Source organism: Danio aesculapii, chromosome 3 (genome assembly GCF_903798145.1).
Source record: "Danio aesculapii chromosome 3, fDanAes4.1, whole genome shotgun sequence".
NCBI classification, from domain to species: domain Eukaryota; kingdom Metazoa; phylum Chordata; class Actinopteri; order Cypriniformes; family Danionidae; genus Danio; species Danio aesculapii.
This window is the reverse complement of record NC_079437.1, coordinates 59,952,004-59,976,870: the sequence shown is the minus strand read 5'-3', so window position 1 is coordinate 59,976,870 and position 24,867 is coordinate 59,952,004. Positions and strand designations below refer to the sequence as shown.

Below are 24,867 nucleotides of genomic sequence, written 5' to 3'. Positions count from 1 at the left end.
GGTTTGTTCTGTAGACAATCTGGAAAAAATAGCTTATGGGGGCTAATATTATTACCTTAAATGGTTTTAAATTAGTTTAATGGAAGAAAAAAATTATCGGAAATATTGTAAAATATTTCTTGCTCTGTTTTACATCATTTAAGAAATATTTGGGAAAAGAATAGAAAAATTCACAGGAAGGTGAATAATTTTGACTTCTACTCTACTTGTGGACGTGGCCTCTCTCTCTCTCTGTGTTTAGAGTGATGTCATTGCCCTCTCTCTGCCCTCTGGCATTGAATCCCAGTAAAACGCTGAGCCGTAGAACAGCCTGTGACCGATCTTCATGAATTTCAGGACACTTTGTTTTGCTGCAGCTGTACTGTAGAAGTGATGAGCCAGTAACCCAGAGCTAAATGAGACGGGAGGCGTTGTGTGTTATAAGTTGCGCAGTGGGGTTGGAATGGGAAGGCGAATGGAGAATTTAGACTATTTGAGGAATCTGGTGAAAGAGGAAACGAGAACGCTGATTGAGTACAGAGGCTCTCGCTAGGAGTAAAGAGTCAAGCTGCTGCTTTCTGGAAGTCCTGCCATTTGTTTTTCTCATAGTCCAGCATTGATTTTATGTTGGTGTGTAGATTTGTGTGTCATGTAAGCACTCACGAAGTCCCACACACACACACACACACCACTCAGACTTGCTTGATCAGTGAATTACTTATTTATTATTTGCAATGTTTTGGTCTACAGACCTTCCTCAGGCATAAATAAGTAATTCAGTGATCAAGCAAATTTGAGAGCCGGAAGGATGTTTCATTAGCATCATTAGTGTGAAAAGACACCAAATTTGGGGTCATCATACTGCCCCCTAGTGTTCATTTCACCTAGAAACTGCAGTCAAACTTATGTTTAAGTACGTTTTTGCGGTTTCACAGAAATGTAGGCTGAAGCACGCTTTTCCAATGAGCCTGTGTTGATGATAAGGTCGTCTTATCAGCTGAGTTTACTTCCCTGCACCATTACTGCAGTATGCTTATGTAAATCATGCTTCACAAATGCACCTCCAGCTACAGGAAGACCTCTGATAACAAGCCTATTTGTTCACAATCAAATTAGCCAAGTATTGTTCATGCGCTTGTGCTGATGTCCTAATGGAGGCCTAACACACGATCTCTCTCTGAGACTCCATATTGATTCATTTCAGACTCCCTCCATAGTCAAAGCGATCCATTATCAGAGGAAATGGGGTTTTAGGAAGAGCTCGCTCCGATTGGGAAAGAGTGAAATATCACCCGTGCTCAGTTAGAGGCGTTTGACGAATAACATGGTGATGCTTTTGAAGTGGGCTGGCGATGTGCCTTATCCTGTTCACTCGAGGGCTGGACAGTTTTATATCACTTTACCCTGAAGAGTGATTTACCCTGCTGACCCGACAGCAAACAGCTTTATCCTGGATCCACTGCTCTGCGGCAGCGGTGCACAAAACACTGAGATCTGCAGTCGGCACAATTCAATATTTGGCTGAGCCGGATGATCTGATTAAGACCCAGACACCACCGTCTCCTCTGAAGGGGACCGTATACAGATGGTCAGAATATACGACATCATTTAGACAATCAAACAACACGAAGCACACTATAAATGGAGATAATCAGCTTTCGTAGCAGATTAAGTACAATATAGGTTACTATAAGGACATTTTCAGGTTAGTTCGAGGTTTTAGGCTATTGTTTAGTTGCATTTGGTTACATAACACAATTATATGACCTTTACTAAAGTAAGTGCTGTTATTGTTCATTCTACAAGTGGTCCGGTTATGTAACTGTTTAAACATAGTTGTGTGGCAATAGTGTTTGAATATAAGCAGCTTCTAATGGTAAAAATGTATTAATTCTACTTTTTCTAATCACACTCGATAAAAACAGTCTGCAAAAACACTTTGATTGGCATTCTCCCACTGTACATGTCATCAGAGCGCAAAAGCCCCGCCCACTTGTGATGATCTCTCCCTCATTAGCATAGACAGCCCTGAGTGAGAAGCAGCTGACCGTCTTTAGTTTTCACCTTAGACCTGTTTTGAATCTGCCGCTATGCTGATGTTTATGCGTTTGTAGCTCCGCCCTCTTTTGAAAAGGGTGCAATCTCATTTGAATTTAAAGCGACAGTCACCAAAATGGCACAATTTGTATCAAAGCATAAAAGGGGCAGTTTAAAAGAGTTATAAATTTTTTTTCTGTGGAATATTTTGAGCTGAAACTTCACACACACACTCTTGGGACATCAGAGACTTATTTTACATCTTGTAAAAGGTGCGTCATTGGTCTCCTTTAAGGGATTTGAACCTCTATATAGACGAATTACCATGTTTGTAAACATTCAGGATGCGCGCAGGGAGGTGGCAGAAAAAAACCAGGAGCGCTAGCATTTCCAGCAAGGGAATGACATCCGATGCGGTTCAGAGTTTGTTGTTGTCTTAGAAATAAGTTATATTGATTACATATTATATATATATTATTTACATAATACTTTCAGCATATTATAACAGCTCGTCACCCAGTGATAAGCTCAGTTATTCAGCAAAATTAACGTTAAAGTGAGCAGTGTTCGTCTGACAGGTCCATTTGCGATAGCACCCTCCCAATGGATATTGGATAAGACATCCAGCCCGAACTATAAAATCTCATTGAAGCTCCAAGAGAGAAGTTAAAGGCCTACAAGTCTTTGGATGCCAACAATGTTGTTCTGTGTGGTCATGTGCAAGAAATAATCCTCCATGATGACCAGATTCAACACTAATTAGAGCTAAAAACCGAGGTTCTGCCTAGCCAAAGACAAGGAAAGAAGATGGAACTGTACAAGGCCTGGGTAATTAATCATCAACAAGCAAAACAACTACATTCCTACAGTGAACTACACCTGTACGGCAGGGTATGTGAACGCACCCGTAAAGGTAAAGCTGGCCTTATATTCGCACATTCAGACTTTCTCCTTATTAATATAATTACATAAAAGTATTATTTGCAAAATCTAAATAGCAAAATTATATTAGCAGCCAATCACTATCAAAGTACACCATTGTTCACAGTCAAATAAACAGTGTTAATGTTGTTTTTAAGTCACACTTGCAGGTTATTTCAGACTGAATATTCAAAGTGCTGTGGTAAACAATATAGGGAGTGTGTCACAAGTTGTCACTGAATGAATGTGTGAATATAAAACCAAGTTTACCTCAATAACTTACACTTTCACGTTTCATTCTTAACATTCAGTGTCCGCAGTTTAATTAACCATATGTAACTGTTTTTGCGGAAATCATTGCTGCAATCAAAAACGAGTGATGTGTATGATTCAGCATAGCGTGAACTTACCTGATATAACATGACAACTGCAGAGTTCAGCATTTCTAATTAGGTCGTCACTTCATTTAGCTCCCTTTTCATTCAGCCAAAGATTTTTTTGGACTTTCGAATTTGGCATCCTACCACACAACACGACATGCTTGCTATTGCAGCCAGTCTTTTTAGCAACCGGGGACCCATGTGACGTAGGTTGGTAATTGGTCTATAGCCATTCATCTCGGCATGTAACTGAGACTGATTATGTGTTAATGATACAGAAAAATAAGTCCATTATATGTTCTCTTTTATTATGCTCTGATGGCATTCCTCATGTGATTATTACTGAACCATATCAAATTTAGCAAGTATGAAAAACGCAAACCAATTTTTGCCATGAGAATTGTAGGATTATTCTCATTCTAAATGCTTTGCTCTTGTTCTTAGTTTGCTTGTTCATACGTCCGGTCTTGATTTGAAACCACACATGCAGAAATGTTCAGTGCACACGAGACCTATATGTGCCCTACAGCCTCGGGCGAGTGACGCACGCTGTGTCCATGTGTTTAGTGCTTCCTGGATACGTGCATGTTAGCATGCTAGCTTTTCACGAGAGCACATCCTCATTGGAGAAGTTAATTAATGGAAGTTCTTAATCAGGATCTGGGCCCTCAGAGATCACAGCTGACCTTGTTTTCAAAGCTCCTGCTAAAAATGTGAGGGACTGTGCTGAACATTAGATTCAGCTGGTATTATGAGTAACATCACAGTTCTGACGTGAGAGATATATTTACATCACAGTAATGAAGTGAAGATGCGCTGTACTCTTGACCGTATTAGCATCTTCCGCATTCTTCGCCTTTAATTTGCTTAGGACAGTGAAGGTTACAGACAGGAAAGTATTGGGAGTAGATAGAGGGGAAGGGTCGGCAAAGGACCTCGAGCCGGGAATCGAACTCGGGTCGCCGTGAGCACCATGGGGCTATATGTCGGCACACTTAACCACTAGGCTACTGGCACTGGCACTAAGATTAACACTTACCATACGCTTCATATGAAAAAGTGTGTCACTAAACAGTTTACTAGGACTGTTTGGATTGATTTGTTATAAAACTGCTTAGGAATGTGAGATGATTGATTAAGTTTATCAAAAATGCAAAGACCACACAGTAATGATAGAAATATATTGGGCTGGATAAAAAATATTAATTCTTCAATTGAACACAATGATCTGAGTGATCTGTACTTTGCCTTTTCATCTATGTTGTAGTAGTAAGGGCATACTTAAATACCACTCTGCACTGAATTGGCCCAATTTTTAGTATATAAAAGTGTATATACATTTAAGGTGTCCATAAGCATAATGGTGGTGAACTTCAAGTGCACTAGTAGTCCACAATTAAGTTTAACTCGAGTATTTACTTTTGTTATACTTGAGTTGAATGATCATCAGGAAAGTTTAGTATTTTGTTCCAGAATTTGAGCTCTGCGTTTAACCCTTGCAAGTGTACATACAGTAGTGAAGACACACTAAACCTGTATGTAATAATATGTGAAAATTTAAAAGATCACTGAATCAAAACAGTAAAAAAACCCAAAAAACTACAAGCCAAGTCTACTCAGAATACATAATTAAGTATAAGCCAAACATAGTGCAATATTAAGTCTATTTCTGTAGTACCTGAAGTGCCTAATATTTTGTTTTTAAAACATAATCAACGCTAGGGATGCATGATATTGAATAATCTGACATTGCGATATTTTGATTTTCTGCGATTTATACATTGCGTTATGAACACAATTTCACCACATACATTGGATAGCTCTATTTGAAACGCATTCATTAAGTTAGATTGATTAAGATTATTCTGTACTGGAGAAAATCATGCATAAACTATAATAAGCAAGTTACACGTGTAGATAAATACAATGGAGCAAAGATTAAGTTAAATAAACAATGTTTTACGGTTTTCTGGGGAGACTAACAGTATTTAGAATCTGAATAATTGAATGTAAAAATCCAGGATGGACTACTTTATTGTAAAAATAACTCAATATGAATGTTTATTAAAGTTACAAATGCTACAGTTTCAAGTGTTCTGAACTGTGGCTCCTGATTAACTATAATACAGACTCCACATTGGTCCGAAAATGTGACTATTGCGCATGCGCAAATTGCGATACCAATGCTGAAATGATATATTGTGCAGCCTTACTCCTCGCACACTAATTCCAGCATTTATTCTTAATTCTATTGTATGTAATATTCATAATTAATCAATATTGAATCAAACTTATAGATCAATAGTCACCACAGAGAGGCTATTAGTCACTTTCCAGAACCTTTTCATTCCCTGTTCCTGACTGGTGGAATGATCTTTCCATTCCCACACTGAGGATTCACTAGTACCATTCAAACGACTACTAAAAACCATCTCTTCCACCATCCCCTGAACCCCTGTTAGCAAAACCAGGACCCCCTCTTCTTGCCCCACACCACACAACAACCACAAAACATTATGCAATTCTGAGTGTGCCTCACACAGGTGAGTGGGCTTGACAAACCACCTGTAAAAAACACACTCCTTCGTCTCTCTGATACTTTAACCGACAATTGCACCAGTTTTGCACATTTCCATCAGACACTTTCTTGTTAAATGACTAAAAGTAAATGTAAGAATCAATAATCTGACTGTAAATGATAAAATCAATATGACTAAAATCATTAGTCGCAATAATCAATACAATAATGTAATGTGATTTTAGTGCAGCAGCTCATAATAAGTTTGATAAAAGCTTATAAACCTGTAATTGAAGACTCTAGTTCTCTTCACTGCTGTGGTTTGTTATCTGGCTTTATCTCTCATGGGATCAGTTTCTACACACGTGTATAAAAAACCTGTCCTTATATGATTAATGCGTGTGCTGCTCTGTGCTCTCTCACTATAGCATGTGTGCACTGCCGCCGACACTGTAAAGTCTCATGATAAATCTCCGCATTTACAGAAGTGTAATGGAGGTCAATGATGGCGAGCTCAATACTTCACCACCTCCCACGATGTCACTTCCTGCTGGCGTCTGTGCTAACATGTTCCCTGTGTCTGCTGGGTATCGAAACACCATCTGAGTTGACTGGGGATCCGTGTTCGTGTCAAATCACACCGAGTTCTGGGAGATGGGAGATGCTTTCTGATGGAAACATAACTGCTAGCATAGAAGCGTGTAATGCCTCAACAAAACAAAAACAGCGCTGTGACTCTAGATTTAACAAAGCTGTTAACAAAGTGTGTCATTTTATATTTAAACATTTCATCAAAGTTAAACATGTCGCACTATATGTTAAAGGTGCAGTATGTAAGTTTGACACCCAGTGGCTGAACTAGGTATTGCACTCCCGGTTCAAAACACAAGCAAAAGCAGGTTGCCAGATTGAGAACACTAACAGGAGTGTGCCTGACTGTCGAGTCTAAAGGCTGGTTTAAGTTGTGTTCTAAATAAAAGCAACGGCGCGTGATAGAATGAATATTCTCCATATTAAAAGGAGCTTTTGTCCTAATCAACACCTGAATTTTAAAGCTTCTATTCCTCACAGGTGAACAATAGGATAAACTGACAATGATCACCTCAGGTACTCCTCATGTGCTTTATTTAGTGTTAAATGCTAGTAATATGAGTTTGAATTCCATTTACGCAACATTTATTGCCATACTACTGAAAGCAGCAGCAGATCACCTCAGATCTTGAAAATAAAATAAACCGTTCGAAATTGAACTTCAGAACTGTGACTCAGTGCGAACCAACACATATCAGTGATTCAGCATCTACATTTAACAATGTTAAGGAGGTTTAATATGTGTTAATCAGATTATAAACCTTACCGTTTCTCTGGAGTGCAGTGAGTGCACTATTCTGTGCTTTTGAATGGCTGTCTTGTTTGCAAATCTCGTCTAGTAGCATGTTGTTGATTCTAAGTGTACATGATTCTAAGTGAATCAACAGTTCTTAACTAATCATTCGAATGCTTGAATCACTCAACATAGGGACTTTCTTATTGTATTGGCATGTTTGTTTACCCCTGACCCCAGCGCAAAAACACTTAACTGAATATAGACAAATCTTTTTTTTGGTCATTATCACACACCCCAATTCACATCAAGAAGGTGTATAACTCATGATATCTACACTATAGGGCTGGGCGATATGACTTGTATTATAAGTGATCTCATCCTGATTTTAATATTTAATGCAGTAATAACTGCTTCAGCTCTTCTGGCAATGCTTTCCTCAGGCTTTATTGGTGTGTTTATGGGAATTTTGACCATTCTACTAGAAGTGCATTAGTGAGGTCTGGCACTGATATAGAGAAAAGGCTTTGCTCTCAGTTTATTCTCGTATTCATCACGAAGGTGTTTAGCTGGGTTGAGGTCAGGACTCTGTGCAGGCCAGTCCAGTTCCTTTGTCACGCTTATGGTTTGGAGTAGGAATGTGAATTGAAGTTGCTCTAAGTGTAGCAGAGGCCAGCTAGTGAAGTGCTGTGCAGGTAAACCTTATTATCGGGATTTTTGAAAACTCAAGGTAAATCCTGTAACATTGCGATTGTTCTGTAAATGCATGTTCATATAGGCCATTATTCCAGACTTCAGTGCGTAAAGACCTTTTAGTCTGATTCCTGCCTGACATTCTTGCCCTATTTCTTCTCTTTATTCGGTTCTCATGGTTTTTCCTGGCTCAAAATGAGGCAGTGGTGGTATCTCAATCATGAAATATTTGCTTCATGAAACACATTTTGTATTATTCTTGCAATCTTATCAAGTAAAACATGATCTCATTTCATAAAGGCTATGATTAAATGTAATTAAATACATGACCAGTGCTTGAGCATCACTTGGGTTCTGTCGGTAGCCATGGCTGTCTCCATTAAAGGTGAAGGTGGTACAAAATTTGACGTAATTCACTATGCAGGTAAACCCTGGTTCTGAATAAATAGTCACAGAAGGTCAAAACCCTGTTCTGGGGTCTGATTTATAAAACTTGCATAGAAACCTTCCTAAAAGTGAATGTACACCAGAATAAATGAATGATTTCAGCTCATATGATGATTTAAAGTGGTTTAAATAAGTCAAATAAAATATTTTCTTAGAATTTACTTCTAGCTGTGCTCATTCTCCCATCAATTTATTATTTTTGTTATGGATCTTTTGCATGGGGAGTAGCGTACGCACATTTCCGCCCCTGTTTTGTGCATACGCAGAGTTTAAAAAAGAAACTCCTGGTCTTTATGACTCTCACTTCACTTCCAGCAGATCCTCCATCTTTCATTTCTTCAGTCGTGTCTTGGCAGTCGTCTCTCTGGCTCATGTTCATCAGAAAACATGAGGGATTTAAAAAAAATCACCTCCTTCAGATGGAATTAAACAGCAGGATTTTCTCTGGCCTCTTTTCTCAGGTTCTCGAACACTCGAGCCTCTAATTCCAGATACAGCAGAGAAACACACACTGCATTTATGAAATGGAGCTGCGAGAAAATAATAAAGGAGCGCCATGAACCAACAGTGCACAAGTGGAAATCCTGTTTGTGAACGTTTTATTTCATGTGCATAAACTTGTATAGATTAATGTGTTTTTAATAATCGTAACGTTACTCTACTTAAAGCAATGATCGCAGTCTTTTTGTACGATCAATTTCATAAGATCACTTTGCCTAGCCTAATAATTCGAAGTGGAAAGAGGCATAATTACAGGATTTATTTAATTTAGATGTTCAAAAATATTTTCATAAAAACAGCACATTAAAACTAAACAGAACAAAGTGTGAAGGCTTAATGGTAAAGTAGATAGGAAATTAAATAAATCTTTAATTTCATTAGCCAATGCATAAAGTAACATATTCCTAAAGCGTAAATTCTGTTGTATGGCACTGTAAAAAGGGGCGGGATTAAACCAGATTATTAAACGTTTAAAAAAGCGAGCGATTTGCTCTATAATTAAAATTTCTGTAAAGAGAGGTCATGTTTTGATTCTCGATTGCTCTCACGCAGTCACGTGATTCGATTTCGCAGGTCAGAGTTCACCAAGCTTGAACTTTGCACCGCAGCAAACTGCGAAACTTGTCGCATGAGCTTGCATTTCCGGTCTGACTCATTCGCGTGCGTATGAATGGAAGTCTATGGGGAGAAAAGTCCAGTGTGACCACAGCTTTATTTGTCCACCTGTCATTTGATTGATTAAATCGCATCTTATTAACATTAGCAGGTATAAACAACTCACACATGTTCTCTCTCTGTCTGTCTGCCTGTTACTGCTGATTCAGTGGAGGGACTAGAAAATATAACATGTCAAAACTGATGAAAATTCGGACAAATATTGCACTGCAAAGAGCTTAACTAGTTTAAATTTAGGCCTACCTTGGCAAATAACCATGGAATATGCTTTGCGGAGGCAACTACACTCCGCTGTGTGTCGTGTGGCCCTTCGCCACCACATAGTGCATTAAAATCCCTTCGTTATACCATGGGAAAGAATAATAAAAACAGATGGAATTTATGCAAAAATAGAAGTAGCTCAGGTATCCAGTGCCTGTTTTAACATGTTTGTTTCCTCTAATGAGAATGCTGATTCAATTCAATTCCCCTTTATTTGTATAGCGCTTATGCAATGTAGATTGTGTCAAAGCAGCTTCACATAAAAGGTCACAGTAAATAGGAACAGTGTAGTTCAGTTTGTAGTGTTTAAGTTCAGTTCAGTTGAGCTCAGTTCAGTGTGGTTTAATAATCACTACTGAGAGTCCAAATACTGAAGAGCAAATCCAACGATGCGCAGCTCTACAGATCCTGAACCATGCAAGCCAGTGGCGACAGCGGAGAGGGGAAAAAACTTCACTAATGGTGAAAGTGAAGAAAAAAAACCTTGAGAGAAATTGTTTGTCGTTTTACACTACACAGACTGCAATCGCACTAGTAGCACACTGAGCACATCTGCTGGTCACAATGCCAAATGAAAAGTAAACTAAACATTGTTATTGTTCTTCAGTGTGGATGCACATAAACGCATTGTTGTATTTATATTTCTAGTTATCATGCTGGTTGTTTACATCCGGGTATCTCCATAATGGCCGTGCATATGGATAACTGACCAAACCTTGAGATAATTGAAAGCACTCTATACGCATCTCTTTTATCTTGTCATTGAATTGCTTCTAGTCTAATGTCTGATGCTTCTAAAACTGCACTCTAACATTTGTGGATTCTCTTTTGATTGAAATCAGTGGGTTACTATAGCAACCAGAGTTTGCTTTCCCATATGCTGAAGCGATTATGATGTGTTCCCAAAATAATAATGATAATAATTCTCTGATACTGTATTGCTTTTTGTCCTAGATCTGCACCTGGCAGCTGAGCTGGGCAAAACCCTGCTGGAGCGCAATAAGGAGCTGGAGGACTCGCTGCAGCAGATGTACATCAACAATGAAGAGCAGGTGCAGGAAATCGAGGTACAGATCAGCATGAGCACGTGTTCAATTCGAGACTGGAGATGAGTCATGACTTTATAAAGGGTTTAAAGCAGTGCTCATGTTAGGAGTGAGCAGGAAAGCAAGCCAATGAAATGGACGTAGATGGAAGCTATGAATTTGAAGTAATGAAGCAATGTATGAATAGCTGATTCATGTGTTCAGTCAGTAGGAGGGAGAGGAGGTGGTGGTTTGTTGCTTCTTTTAAACCCATTCAACCACACAAGTATTTACACTTTGAAAACAGTCTGATCTTGGTGGTTTTTTTTAGATGTACCAAAACTTTTTAGACCCCATTTACCCCTATATATACTATATATAATGTCATCCATAGAACTGATAAAAATGCATTTTAGTAGCAGGTTTAAACAAGGCCTGATATCAGTAATATGAAATTGATTGAAAACTAGCCTAGACTAGAGCCCCATCTGCTGTTCAGCACAAGCCTAGAGCACCATCTGCTGTTAAAATCTAGCCTAGAGCCCCATTTTCTGTTTAAAACTAGTCTAAAGCGCTGTCTTCTGTTAAAAAGTAACTTAGTGTTGTCGGCTGTTTAAAAGTAGCCTAGAGCACTGTCTGCTGTTCAGCACTAACCTAGAGTGCCATCTGCTGTTTAAAAACTATCCTAGAGCACCATCTGCTGTTCAGCACTAACCTAGAGCACCATCTGCTGTTAAAATCTAGCCTAGAGCGATGTCTGCTGTTAAAAACTAGCCTAGAGCTCCGATTTCTGTTAAAAACTATCCTAGAGCACTGTCTGCTGTTTATAAACTAGCCTAGAGCTCCGTCTGCTGTTTAAAAACTATCCTAGAGCGCCGTCTGCTGTTAAAAAACTATCCTAGAGCACTGTCTGCTGTTTAAAAACCATCCTAGAGCGCCGTCTGCTGTTTAAAAACCATCCTAGAGCGCCGTCTGCTGTTCAAAAACCATCCTAGAGCGCCGTCTGCTGTTCAAAACTAGCCTAGAGCCCCGTCTGCTGTTCAAAACTAGCCTAGAGCCCCGTCTGCTGTTCAAAACTAGCCTAGAGCAACGTCAGCTGTTCAAAACTAGCCTAGAGCGCCATCTGCTGTTTAAAAACTATCCTAGAGCGCCGTCTGCTGTTAAAAAACTATCCTAGAGCACTGTCTGCTGTTTAAAAACCATCCTAGAGCGCCGTCTGCTGTTCAAAACTAGCCTAGAGCAACGTCAGCTGTTCAAAACTAGCCTAGAGCGCCATCTGCTGTTTAAAAACTATCCTAGAGTGCCGTCTGCTGTTAAAAAACTATCCGAGAGCACTGTCTGCTGTTTAAAAACCATCCTAGAGCGCCGTCTGCTGTTCAAAACTAGCCTAGAGCCCCGTCTGCTGTTCAAAACTAGCCTAGAGCGCCGTCAGCTGTTCAAAACTAGCCTAGAGCGCCATCTGCTGTTTAAAAACCATCCTAGAGCACCGTCAGCTGTTCAAAACTAGCCTAGAGCCCCGTCAGCTGTTCAAAACTAGCCTAGAGCGCCGTCTGCTGTTTAAAAACTATCCCAGAGCGCTGTCTGCTGTTTAAAAACTATTGTATAGCGCCATCTGCTGTTTAAAAACTAGCCTAGAGCACTGTCTGCTGTTTAAAAACTATTGTATAGCGCCATCTGCTGTTTAAAAACTAGCCTAGAGCGCCGTCTGCTGTTTAAAAACCATCCCAAAGCGCCGTCTGCTGTTTAAAAACCATCCCAGAGTGCCGTCTGCTGTTTAAAAACTAGCCTAGAGCGCCGTCTGCTGTTTAAAAACCATCCCAGAGCGCTGTCTGCTGTTTAAAAACCATCCCAGAGTGCCGTCTGCTGTTTAAAAACTAGCCTAGAGCGCCGTCTGCTGTTTAAAAACCATCCCAGAGTGCCGTCTGCTGTTTAAAAACTAGCCTAGAGCGCCGTCTGCTGTTTAAAAACCATCCCAGAGCGCCGTCTGCTGTTTAAAAACCATCCCAGAGCGCCGTCTGCTGTTTAAAAACCATCCCAGAGCGCCGTCTGCTGTTTAAAAACCATCCCAGAGCGCCGTCTGCTGTTTAAAAACCATCCCAGAGCGCCGTCTGCTGTTTAAAAACCATCCCAGAGCGCCGTCTGCTGTTTAAAAACTATCCCAGAGTGCCGTCTGCTGTTTAAAAACTAGCCTAGAGCGCCGTCTGCTGTTTAAAAACTAGCCTAGAGCGCCGTCTGCTGTTTAAAAACTAGCCTAGAGCGCCGTCTGCTGTTTAAAAACTAGCCTAGAGCGCCGTCTGCTGTTTAAAAACCATCCCAGAGCGCCGTCTGCTGTTTAAAAACTAGCCTAGAGCGCCGTCTGCTGTTTAAAAACTAGCCTAGAGCGCCGTCTGCTGTTTAAAAACTAGCCTAGAGCGCCGTCTGCTGTTTAAAAACCATCCCAGAGCGCCGTCTGCTGTTTAAAAACTAGCCTTGAACTATCCAGTGCTTGGAGAGCACTCTAGGAAGATGAACAATTAAGCTGAACTATATTTTTGTTGTTTTGATGCTCGAGATTATGCACACTTTTTGCTTATAAGCATTTCTGTTTTATTAAGAATGATCAAGTGTAATTGTGCATCAGTGTTTCCTCAATTTAAACTCCAGATTCACACAGATCCTGATCAGCACGTCTGAGAGAAGAGTGATGTTTCCTGATCTCCAGTCAGTGCTGGTCTCCTGACGATTAGCCAATTACACGTCAGCATGATGCTAATGCGTGTTTGTAATGAGACTGTTAGCTGAGCACATGCGGAGCGTGGTCTGTCTGTGAGCCAGATCCACTGAACAAAGACTCCATCACATCTCAGAGAACAATAACCTGCTGTTTCTGATCTATGTGGAGACTGGCCTCATTCTGTACACATTGCACAACATCCCCATATTTCAGAGCAGTAATGCTGTTATGTTTCCACTGCAGCAGGATAATTCAAACACCGAAGCATGAGATGTAAAGGGGTTTATAGTCTTAAGCTTATTGAAGGAACGTTCAGTGTGATGTCGAACACAGAAACAGATTTCACAAGAGATTAACCAACTCTCAAGACTTTTCAGATGACTTCTCTATACAGCTCTTTTTTTGTACATTTCTTGCAGTTTTTGTTACACAATCATACAGAATATCATACAAAACATTTCTGAAATATCCTGGAGTTTTAAAAGGTCTATTCCAGACATTAAAAGCAGGGAATTTATCTATATTTCTTGTCCAAATCACTGAATATATATCAGGGATTTTTGTTTATCATTTAAATTATTAATTTCCATTAATCAAACGTATTTTTTCTGTATCATGTCATATCATTGAATTGTTTCAGTATGATCATTTCCTTTCTCGATTCTTAACCCAAAGCAATAGTGCACCTAAAAATGCAAATGTCTTGCCGGTGTAGGGAGTCGAGGGGAGTTCAAATCAAGTCAGCTCTATGTTAATAAGGTATGATATGGTTTGGCGGCAACCAATCGAAATGTAGAATGGAGGATAGTAGGGCTGTGTGATTTACCAAAATCGAATCGCTAGAGGCTTATGTATTATTGTATTATTTAATTTCCCCTGCCTAGAGTAAATGCGTGACAACAGGTGTCCTGACATTTTATCCTACCCGTCAGATTATGCTACCAATCACTGTATTTGAATGGTTCTGAGGTTAGGGATTAGGTAGATTAGGGTGATATTACAGCTTCGTATCACACTAGTCTACATTAAAATTTACACTAATAGCAAAATTTGATGGGTAGCATATTGCGTCATCAATACCATTCATACCTTTTTGAATGGAAGGTAGGACAATCTGACAAGGTAGGACAATTCGACAGAACACTAGCTGTGAGTGACAGCCTTACTAGCCAATTAAGTGAGCACATTATCGTTCTGCCCAATCAGAATTGTGCAACCGAACTACGCCCACAATAATAAAAAAAAAAAACACAAACAGGAAAGCGCTGACAAGTGGGATGATGGCGATGGGGGAAGCGAGAATCGCATGCTAAGGACAGTACAAAACAGCAGCCCATTATGCGTTCATTATTGGTGAAGGAAATTCAGCTTTTTAATCAGTGAAAGTCCAGGAATAGTCCAGGGAATCGGACGTTTTGATGGGAGAAATGAAGCTTTTCAAAGCAATTGAACCAATTCCTTTGCACAATGACTCACTGTTCGAAGAAGCGTTCGAAATGCCACATGCTAGTCACGTCTGCTGGTCAAAACTGTAAATGCGTTTAAAAACTCCTGCATTACAATTGGCTGTTTCAAATGTTAAACTGAAAATATAACTGATCAATTGCACTTTACTGATAATATAGTATTAAATATGAAGTGTCTGCATAATATTCGGTTTTTTATCAGTTGTTTTAGTTTGTTCCATTGTGGGCTCTGCTAAACAGGCCAACAAGAGACTATTAACTTAAATTATTCCTTTTGGGTTTAGAAATGTCACATTAAACCTCTAGAAACTCTGAGATCAGGTCAAATCTATGAAACCTGTTCAGTCATTCGCCACTGGGAGCGATGTGAGGCAACGTTCACACTGCGAGGCTTAATGCTCAAATCTCAGATATGCAATATCAGATTTGCCGTGTGAACTGATCGTGGTCCTACATGCACAAAAGTACGTAAAAATTACGGACCGCACAAAATGTCTGATTATGCACACAATGTGGATACTGTATGAAGTAAGCACGTTGTCAGATTAATATGATTATTTCCTTTTTCACAAACAACCGTGGTGTATTTCATGAATCGTCAAGGGTTGTTCCACGACTACTAATGTGTATTTCGGCATTTAAAACCTAAAATAAGTCTCTTTTAATCGAAAACACTGATCAGTCATTTATGATAACTGCGGTGCACGTCTTTCTGACCACTGGTGTAGTGAAATATCAAGGGTTAATGAGCAGCCGCAGACTAAACCGTGAAGGCAGAGTTGGTTTATCTCTGTTTGCGGAGTTATTTCATTTTCTGAGTAATTTCTCTGTAACTTTGTTATAAACAGCAGGCACCTGCAGAAGGGGGACTTTGGGTGCTTGAACACCTGCCCTTTGTTTCTCTCGGAGAGAAAGTTCCCCCTTAAAATGAAAGTTCCCCCTCTTTGCGCACGGATCCCCTATCTGCAACACCCCCGACGCTCTTCAGCTTCGCGATCAACCCGTGCCCCAATCGTTAACCAGATTAGTTAACAAGCAGCAGCTTTGCCCTCAAAATCTTTTTCATAACAACCAACTTTCTGTGGTAAAGTATTTGCCCTGTGTGCCATTCTATATGCTGCTGAGTAGATGATGTTTGCAGCACAGAATGGTGACGCATGTGGCTGAAAGATTATGTAAAAGTCACATGAAATCCTACATCACCGTTCACACTACAGTCGCGTAGCGAAACATCAGATCTATGTCTGATTTTAATACTAGGAATGCTACTGTGAAACGGGCTCAAATCTGAATTAAAAAGATCAGATTCCAATGCGGTTTGTGCTGTTCACACTGTCATGACAAAAACATGTGGGCAAAGAAAATCAGACTCGGGACACATTTGCCTGCAGTGTAAACGTAGCCTAAGTGAACCTGCGTGATTCATGTGGATATTACAGTATTACACAGATCGCCCCCCAGTGGAGAACTATTGAATTTTGTAAACATTTTCAAACAATAGTGGCACAATGTAGCCATGTTTACTAAAATCAATATTCGTTTATGACCACTTTTTAATCATATCACACATTAAAGTGAATCTTATATAAAATCATGGTGTACCCATCAGTCTCTGGATCTGCATGACAGACACCAAGAGTTTAACAATTTATAAAAAATGCATCACTTTCTGACTATTATTATTATATTATATATTGCGATTGTGATTTTCGAAAGTATTTCATCGCTTTGTAAACGTTTATTATTACCATTCGATGAGTCTCCCCATACAGTTTAATATAGCGATTGGACCCAGAAGCCGCTTCGCATGATGTCACACTTAACAAGTGGATAACATTTTGATACACGCTCCAAAACCACTTATTCAAAACCAAATGATTCATAAAGGTTTTGAAACTTGATAAAGCAATGCTTAGAAAAGAGCTCAGAGTGAGAACACTGAGATTAGTTTGTTGTAGCACATTACTTTTCTTTGAGTGTAAACTATGCAATGTGATTCCAGTAAAATATGATTTAAATTATTCATGTCAGAAAGTCTCTTCAGGCAGATTTAGAACAGGAGTCATTTGACGACTCATTAAAAGACTCTATTTAAGGATCCACTGCAGCACCCAAATCATTCATGTTAATTATTTATACTTTGCCATTTTTCTTGCCGTTCATCTGTTATGCTGAATGATGATGCAGGATTATTTTACCTAAGAGTTATTTGAAACATTAAAATAGACCATTAATGACCCTGAACCAGTGCGTTAAAGTACTAATTCTCACCATTTACTTGCTCAAGTGGGTCTAAACTTATGTGAGTTTCTTTCTTCTGTTGAACACAACAATATATAATAAAAATATATCATTTCATTGGTTATCGATAGGAGGAACAAAAACTACCTTGAAATTCAATGTCTGCATTCTTCAGTAAATAACTCAAACAAAATGATGACAGAATTGACATTTTGGGTGAACTGTCCCTTTAAGTTGCACAGGTACAGTGGGAGAAATAAGTATTGAACACGTCAGCATTTTTCTCTGAAAACACATTTCTAAAGGAGCTGCTGACTTGAAAATTTCACCAGATGTTGATAACCAAAGAAATGCATACATGCAAAGAAAACAAAACTAGAGTTGTGTGTAGTAGAAATGAAAGAGACAGGGGAAAAGTATTGAACACATGAAGAAAGGAAGGTGTAGAAAGACGCTTCTCATGTGAAGAATGAAGTCACATGCACAGGTGTGAGTTTTTCACTTCAACAGTGTCAAAATCTTGATGATTCTGTGGGTCTCATCTATCAAATCTGATCTTTATTTTGTATTTTCTATTGGATTCGAGTCAGGTGATTGGCTGGGCCATTCTACAGCTTGATTTTTCTTTCTCTGAAACCATTTGATGGCTTCCTTGGCTGTGTTTTCATTGCCTTGCTGAAATGTCCACCCCGACGTTGCAGCTGATGTTTATTTACACTGAGGAAGAGCAGAGGGTTGCTGAAGAACTACTGAGAGATTTGAGCTGCTGTCTGGGCTTTCACAGCCTTTCTACACCCCCCTTTCTTCATGTGTTCAATACTTATTCCCTGCATCATTTCATTTTATTACACATAACTTGTAAACTAATTAGTTTTTTTTCTGTTCATATATGAATTTACCAACATCTGGTGAAAATTTCAAGTCAACAGCACCTTTAGAAATATGTTTTCTGAGAAAAATAGTGACGTGTTCAATACTTATCTCCCTGAGAGTATATCAGAATAGTCAACAATTCATTGAAAGGGTCAAGATTTTTCTGTTATGCCAAATATCATTACAATATTAAGTAAAGATCTTGTTCCATGAAGATATGTAGTAAATTTCCTTCCATAAATCTATCAGAAATCTCAGATTGCAAATTTACTAAAAGTTGTATCTCGACCAAATACACTCTGTAGTTTAAATGCACCAAAATATTGTCTACATTCACTGAGAAATAGATAAAAATTTTCATTTTCTAAAGGAGGTGTACACATTTATGCTGAGCACTGTATGTATTTGTGTGTGTGTGTGTGTGTATATATATATATATATATATATATATATATATATATATATATATATATATATATATATATATATATATATATATATATATATATATATATATATGTATATATATATATATGTATATATATATATATATATATGTATATATATATATATATATATATATATATATGTATATGTATATATATATATATATATATATATATATATATATATATGTATATATATATGTATATGTATATGTATATGTATATGTATGTATATGTATATATATATATGTATATATATATGTATATATATATATGTATATATATATATGTATATATATATATGTATATATATATATATGTATATATATATATGTATATATATGTGTATATATATATATGTATATATATATATGTATATATATATATGTATATATATATATATGTATATATATATGTATATATATATATGTATATATATATGTATATATATATATGTATATATATATGTATATATATATATATGTATATATATATGTATATATATATATGTATATATATATGTATGTATATATATATGTATATATATATATATGTATATATATATGTATATATATATGTATGTATATATTTATATATATATATATATATATATATATATAGATAGATAGATAGATAGATAGATAGATAGATATAGAAAATGCCTTAGATATCTTAATACGGAACAATGAACAGTAAGTAGTGATGGGGCCAATGGCACTGCAAGCTTATGTGTGTCTTTCTGTCTGTGTTTAGTACTTGACCAAGCAGATGGAGATGTTGCGAGAGATGAACGAGCAGCACGCTAAAGTGTACGAGCAGCTGGATGTGACTGCCAGAGAGCTGGAGATAACCAACGAGAAACTGGTGCTGGAGAGCAAAGGGTCACAGCAGAAGATTGACAGGTGAGTAGAGCATCATGGGAAGCACACTCCTGACACTATAGCAGTGAAAAGACCTCCATATACTGACAGATACAGTTGAAGTCAGAATGATTCGCCCTCCTGTGAATTTCTTTTTCAAATGTTTCCTAAATGATGTTTAATAGATTCAGGAATTTCTCACAGTATTTCCTATAATATTTTTTCTTCTGGAGAAAGTCTGATTTGTTTTATTTCGGCTAGAATAAAAGCAGTTATTTAATGTTTAAAAGCCATTTACGGTCAATATTATTAGCCCCCTTAAGCAATATTAGTTTTGGATTGTCTACAGAACAAACCACTGTTATACAATGACTTGCCTAATTACCCTAATTAACCAAGTTAAGCCTTTAAATCTTGAAAAATATCTAGTCAAATATAATTTACTGTAATCGTGGCAAAGAAAAAAGAAATCAGTTATTGGAAATGAGTTATTAAAACTATTGTGTTTAGAAATATGTTGAATAAAATCTCTCCGTTAAACAGAAATTGGGGAAAAATAATATACAGGAGAGCTAATAATCCTTTTTATTCTGTTAATGACTGATTTTAACGTGATGCGAGGTTAATTTTATTATTCAAAAGTGAGTCAATTTTCACAGTTGCTTTCAATTAGAATGTTTGTTTTTACTCATGTCTGACCTCTAAATGAACTGAATCTGTACCAATGAGCCCCAAGTCGAAGTAGGCGGAGCCTCAGAGCTACACCCACCTGTTACATCATTACCACCGGCCAATAACAGCAGACTTTTCCCGTAAATTTCACTTTGGCAAGCTGCTTTGAACAGCTGAAAAGCGCTCTAAACTACAATTTTTTGTATTGTTTTTTCGTTTAACACCAGTTTTGTTCTTCAAGTTTGCTTAAAGTACATTAAAAGGCACATATGATGAAAATCATCTTCTGTAAGCTATTTGGACCGAACTGTTTGTAGGTATAGTGTCCACAGTCATATTGGAGTGATAGAAACACAATGGCTGTTTCTCAATATGCGTTCTTCAGCTGTCTAGCGTTCTCGTGTAACGTCATCATCAACTGCCAAAGCTCAGTTCCAATAATCAAGGCCGCAAGAACGGAGGATGCGTGAAACGTCCTGGATGTGGTCTTGATATTGAGGACGCATCGATGCAGACTTGAGTACCGATCTTGCTCTAGAAGTCCCAGAAGTCATTGCGACTGGAGGTGGAAAGCGAATTGAATTGAAGGTGAATTGAATTGAATTATTATTAAAGTTCAGAGATGAAAATTACTTATCTCAGGAGTTTCCCTAAATGAGACGGTGAATATAAAGATGATAAAATCTTAATAAAGGAATAAACACATTAAGGGTGTTTACTTGCTGAAATTTGTATTAATATCTGTTTTATTTCTATTGTGCAACGCATAATTGTAAAGTCTGTATGCATGGCATATATTTTGAAAAGGGGAAAAACAATAAACCGTATAAATGCTGTAATGTTTAAATCACAACAACGCATGAAGGTCATGTGACCATCAGGAAGAACGTAGCATCTCATTTCTCAGAGGACGCGTTCTCTGTTCTCGTGGTCTCCCGAGTTCGTTCTTCTGAGGTGACATGGCAAGACTATGCTCTGCATTCTTAGAATTGAGAAACAGCTTATTATAGCTGTTTATACAAGTCTTTTTTTATTTCCTGACGTTAAAATAGGATCCAAATCCCTCTCATTTTGAAGGCCACCACACTATGGGGAGTGTGGTATCCCCGCCCACTGAATTCATTGACAGCCGCTTATTAACATGTCTCTATAGTAACGCATTTAATCATATCAACAAGACGGGGTGTGCACAAAGCAACTGGGATTAAAGGATCTGTTCAGCTCTCTGTGATCATCAGTCATCAAATGTGATCAAGAATGATTTTACGAGTTTATTCCAAACATGCACTGATTTAAAATCGTTTTAAAGACCGTGAAATCGCTTTGAATTCATCAGCACAGCCGTGTGTCAGTACAGTTATAAAAGAAGACGTTTTAATCCCGGCTTGAGGACGATTAATCAGGTTTATTTTGTACATCAATGAAACCGATATCCATACAGCAGTGGATATTGACGTGTGTCCTGTCACATTTGCCATGCAAAAAGAGTGCAAAGCTAAACGTGTGTGTAAACTTTATATTGACTTTGTGTGTGACTCAACATTGCAGAAAGGCTTGAATTAACTCCACAACAGATACATCAAATAACAGCTGGGAAAGTTTTTAGTGTAGTAAGGGAGGTCTGCTTCATTCTCGTCTGGCGCTGTGCTGTTTATGTACGCGAGATGCTGCAGGTTTAATCTACGCCCATCAGAGCGATCTCCGTGAATCTGATACGCACGTGGGGATGGTGGGTGGGGAAAACCAGCTCATTTGCATTAAAGGCACAGACAGCACAAACAGCTTCAATCTCCTGAAAGCTCAAATTTCCCAGATCCAGAAAGGAATAAATAATCTGAATAAGCTTAAACTTTACAGACGCATTCTGGAGACACACAAGACTTATATTAAATCTTGAAAAAGGGGTACAATAGGTGCCCTTTAAGGCTATTAGTCTGGCTCAGCTAATGAATTATTATTTGGTCATGCTGACATTGCATTGTAACCTTCCAGGAGCTTCAATCAATTCATATTTATGAGCAAAAGCTTCAGCATGGAGGATTGATTCAGTATCTGACTATTTCTGCCTTCCAGCAAATCAGCCTTACTGTATTCATATTATCAGACATGAGAGTCTAACGCTTGCAAACATCTTTAAATATGCATTTTATTCCCAGTTATTAAAATTACACAAGGGCACTTGCATGTATAAAGGTTGACCGTATATATGTGTGCAAAGGTTAATGATGTATGCTTCTGTATTAGCTGGCCACCAAGATGCCAGAGAAACGGACATTTGGGATGTGGTTTATGCTGAGGCTCACACACACACACACACACACTGAATGATTATATGTATGCTTCCTCCAGACTGACCGGTACTATGGAGATGCTGCAGGGTCAGGTGGACACGCTGACGGCCCGTGTGGAGGAGCTGCGCACTCTGGAGGAGCTTAGGGTTCGCCGGGAGAAGAAGGAGCGCAGGAAGACTGTGCACTCCTTTCCCTGTCTCAAAGAGCTCTGCACCGCCCCCAGGTACAGCTCCATCCATCCATCCATCATCACCGCACTGCACCAACACCATGCTGGATAGTGTCCACAGGAAACTCTACTTCACCATGGACAAACAGTCAGTTCAGGGAACGAGTAGAACTGACTGATATAGGCCTCAGGGAGGCGTCGCGTTTAATTTCCTGACTGGAATGAAACCGTGGAGAACAGAAAGTACAGTGGTACAGGTCTAAGCTTTTTAACAACATGCAGATCATTTAGCTCAGCTGATGTCGACATAATTTATACAGTTCTGAAAGGTGAGAGTTAAGAAAATTAGATGGGCTACGACAATAGTTTTACAATATTTCACTAGCTTAGCGGTTTTTCTGCGTTGACAGTAACTCGGCTTCTTATGATACAATGCAAAAAAATCTTTTATTAGCGGAGCAGTTGTCGTTTTTCTAGTCCAAACATCTATAAAAATTCTTAAATCAAGAAGAGTTTTCTAGAAAAGTAGAAAAATATTTAGTTTTCTGAAATATTAAGTAAACATTTAGTGAGTTTTTTTCTTAAAACAGGAAAAACAATCTGCTAACGGGATAAGCAAAATAATCGTATTTGGGTTTTTTCCGTTTTGACATAAGTTTAGGTCCCACTTTATTTTAAGTGAGATTTACTATAATTAAACAGTTGAATCACATCCTGAAAGTTGACAGTTGGAACAGCTTAGAAGCCAATTGTCCCATTACTTTTGGACCCTTAACAAGTGGGAGGCACATACGCAGACTGTTGTAATTCCTAAAGTGTTCACCTGATTTGAATGTAAATACCCTCAAATTAAAGCTGACAGTCTGCAGTTAAATCCTGGTCATTTCATTTCCAATCCATTGTGTTGGTGTATAGAGTCAAAAATGTTATAATTCTGTATAATAATAATAATAATAATAGTTCTGTTATAATGATACATGTACTTATGCTTGATTAAATACCTGCATTTAATCACATCTGTAATTAATAGGGGTGTAATGGATCACAGTTGATTCGTGATTCATACGGATCACAAGCCATGATTCGGAACACACGTGACCCACGAATTAATACATTTTATTTTTACGCTACTAAATTTTTAGCGATTGCTTTCAAAACACACGTATTTAGGCTTTTCTGTAAAATATCATGACGAATGAAGTTGTGATAGGTTATTCGGGATGTGGTGGGTTTCTTAGGTTATTAAAGGTGTTTTCTGTCACTGCTTGTTTAGCTTGCATTAATGCATTCAGTGTAAGCTGCACGATTAATCAATAAAAGATCAGGATGTCAACACACTCTCAACATAAATTATACATGATGCTGATTTGCATATGTTTATTAATCCTTTGAATCGCTGCATTCAAATCTGTGTTTGAAACCATCCAAAATCAAGAAAGAGTTCCAGTCTTTAGTTTACAAACAGTCAAATAAAACTGGGAGAATAGTTTATAGTTTAGATCAAACCACTGATGTTTATGGTAAAGATTAAAATCACCATTATATGCATTTAACTTGATGCTCAAAAATGAAAGTTGTAGGCAGCAACTACATTATTTAACCAATAGGTGGCGACAACCAGCCGTCAGAAATACGCCACTGAATAATTCAACAATGATCATCTAGCAATGAAACATGAAGTTAGCGAAATGAGTGAATAACTTAAATATGAGACTATAATTTGTACAACTGATGTTTATTTTTAATGTTAGATTTCTACATTTAGTGTTAAGCAACAGTAGGAGTAACAGTGAATGTTTCACAGGACTGAATATTTTACCATTTACTTTTATTCAGCTGATTATTTCTTCATTTCAAAATTACAGCTAAGTTCTGTGTGCTAAAATCAAATGTTTTGTAATAAATTGAAGTTAATAATAATTAATTTTTGTAAGCACATGAGTAATTACACTGTTGACCATCCCTTACACCTTAACCCACCCTTAAACCTCCCTATACCACTAAACCTGTTCCTAACCCAACCCGTATCCCGCCTCAATAGCACCACATAAGTTCTGCAATACATTATGAACACAGTAAGTACATTGTATTCATATTTAAGGCCCCTTAATATAAAGCAGGAGATAAGTTTGTTTTACCCCACTGGCATGAAAAGCAGTTGTACTTCCGCATGCATATCAATATACAAAATGAGCATCTTTTCCACTTACTTTAGCGTATTAGCATTTAGCATTACCTGTTTATTTGTTTGTTTCAGTTGTGTCCATCAGCATGTGATCCCCATGTCTCCACTGAAAAAGCTCTTAAGACTTAATGAAAATCCTTTAACAATTTGCATGTGCAAAATGCAAGTAAATTTTACAATCTTAAAGCTA

The 24,867-nt window shown here is 37.9% G+C and overlaps 1 protein-coding gene across 2 annotated transcripts in view; it reads left to right on the top strand.

The window, feature by feature from the left end:
• The window catches only part of cdr2l (cerebellar degeneration-related protein 2-like), a 33,100-nt gene that overhangs the window by 5,768 nt on the left and 2,465 nt on the right, over window positions 1-24,867 (top strand). For both annotated transcript variants that reach the window (XM_056454346.1, XM_056454345.1), the window contains exons 3-5: window positions 10,691-10,803; window positions 19,254-19,402; window positions 22,382-22,546. In XM_056454346.1, the coding sequence (XP_056310321.1) occupies window positions 10,691-10,803; window positions 19,254-19,402; window positions 22,382-22,546 (427 nt within the window). The remainder of the gene's footprint in view (window positions 1-10,690; window positions 10,804-19,253; window positions 19,403-22,381; window positions 22,547-24,867) is intronic.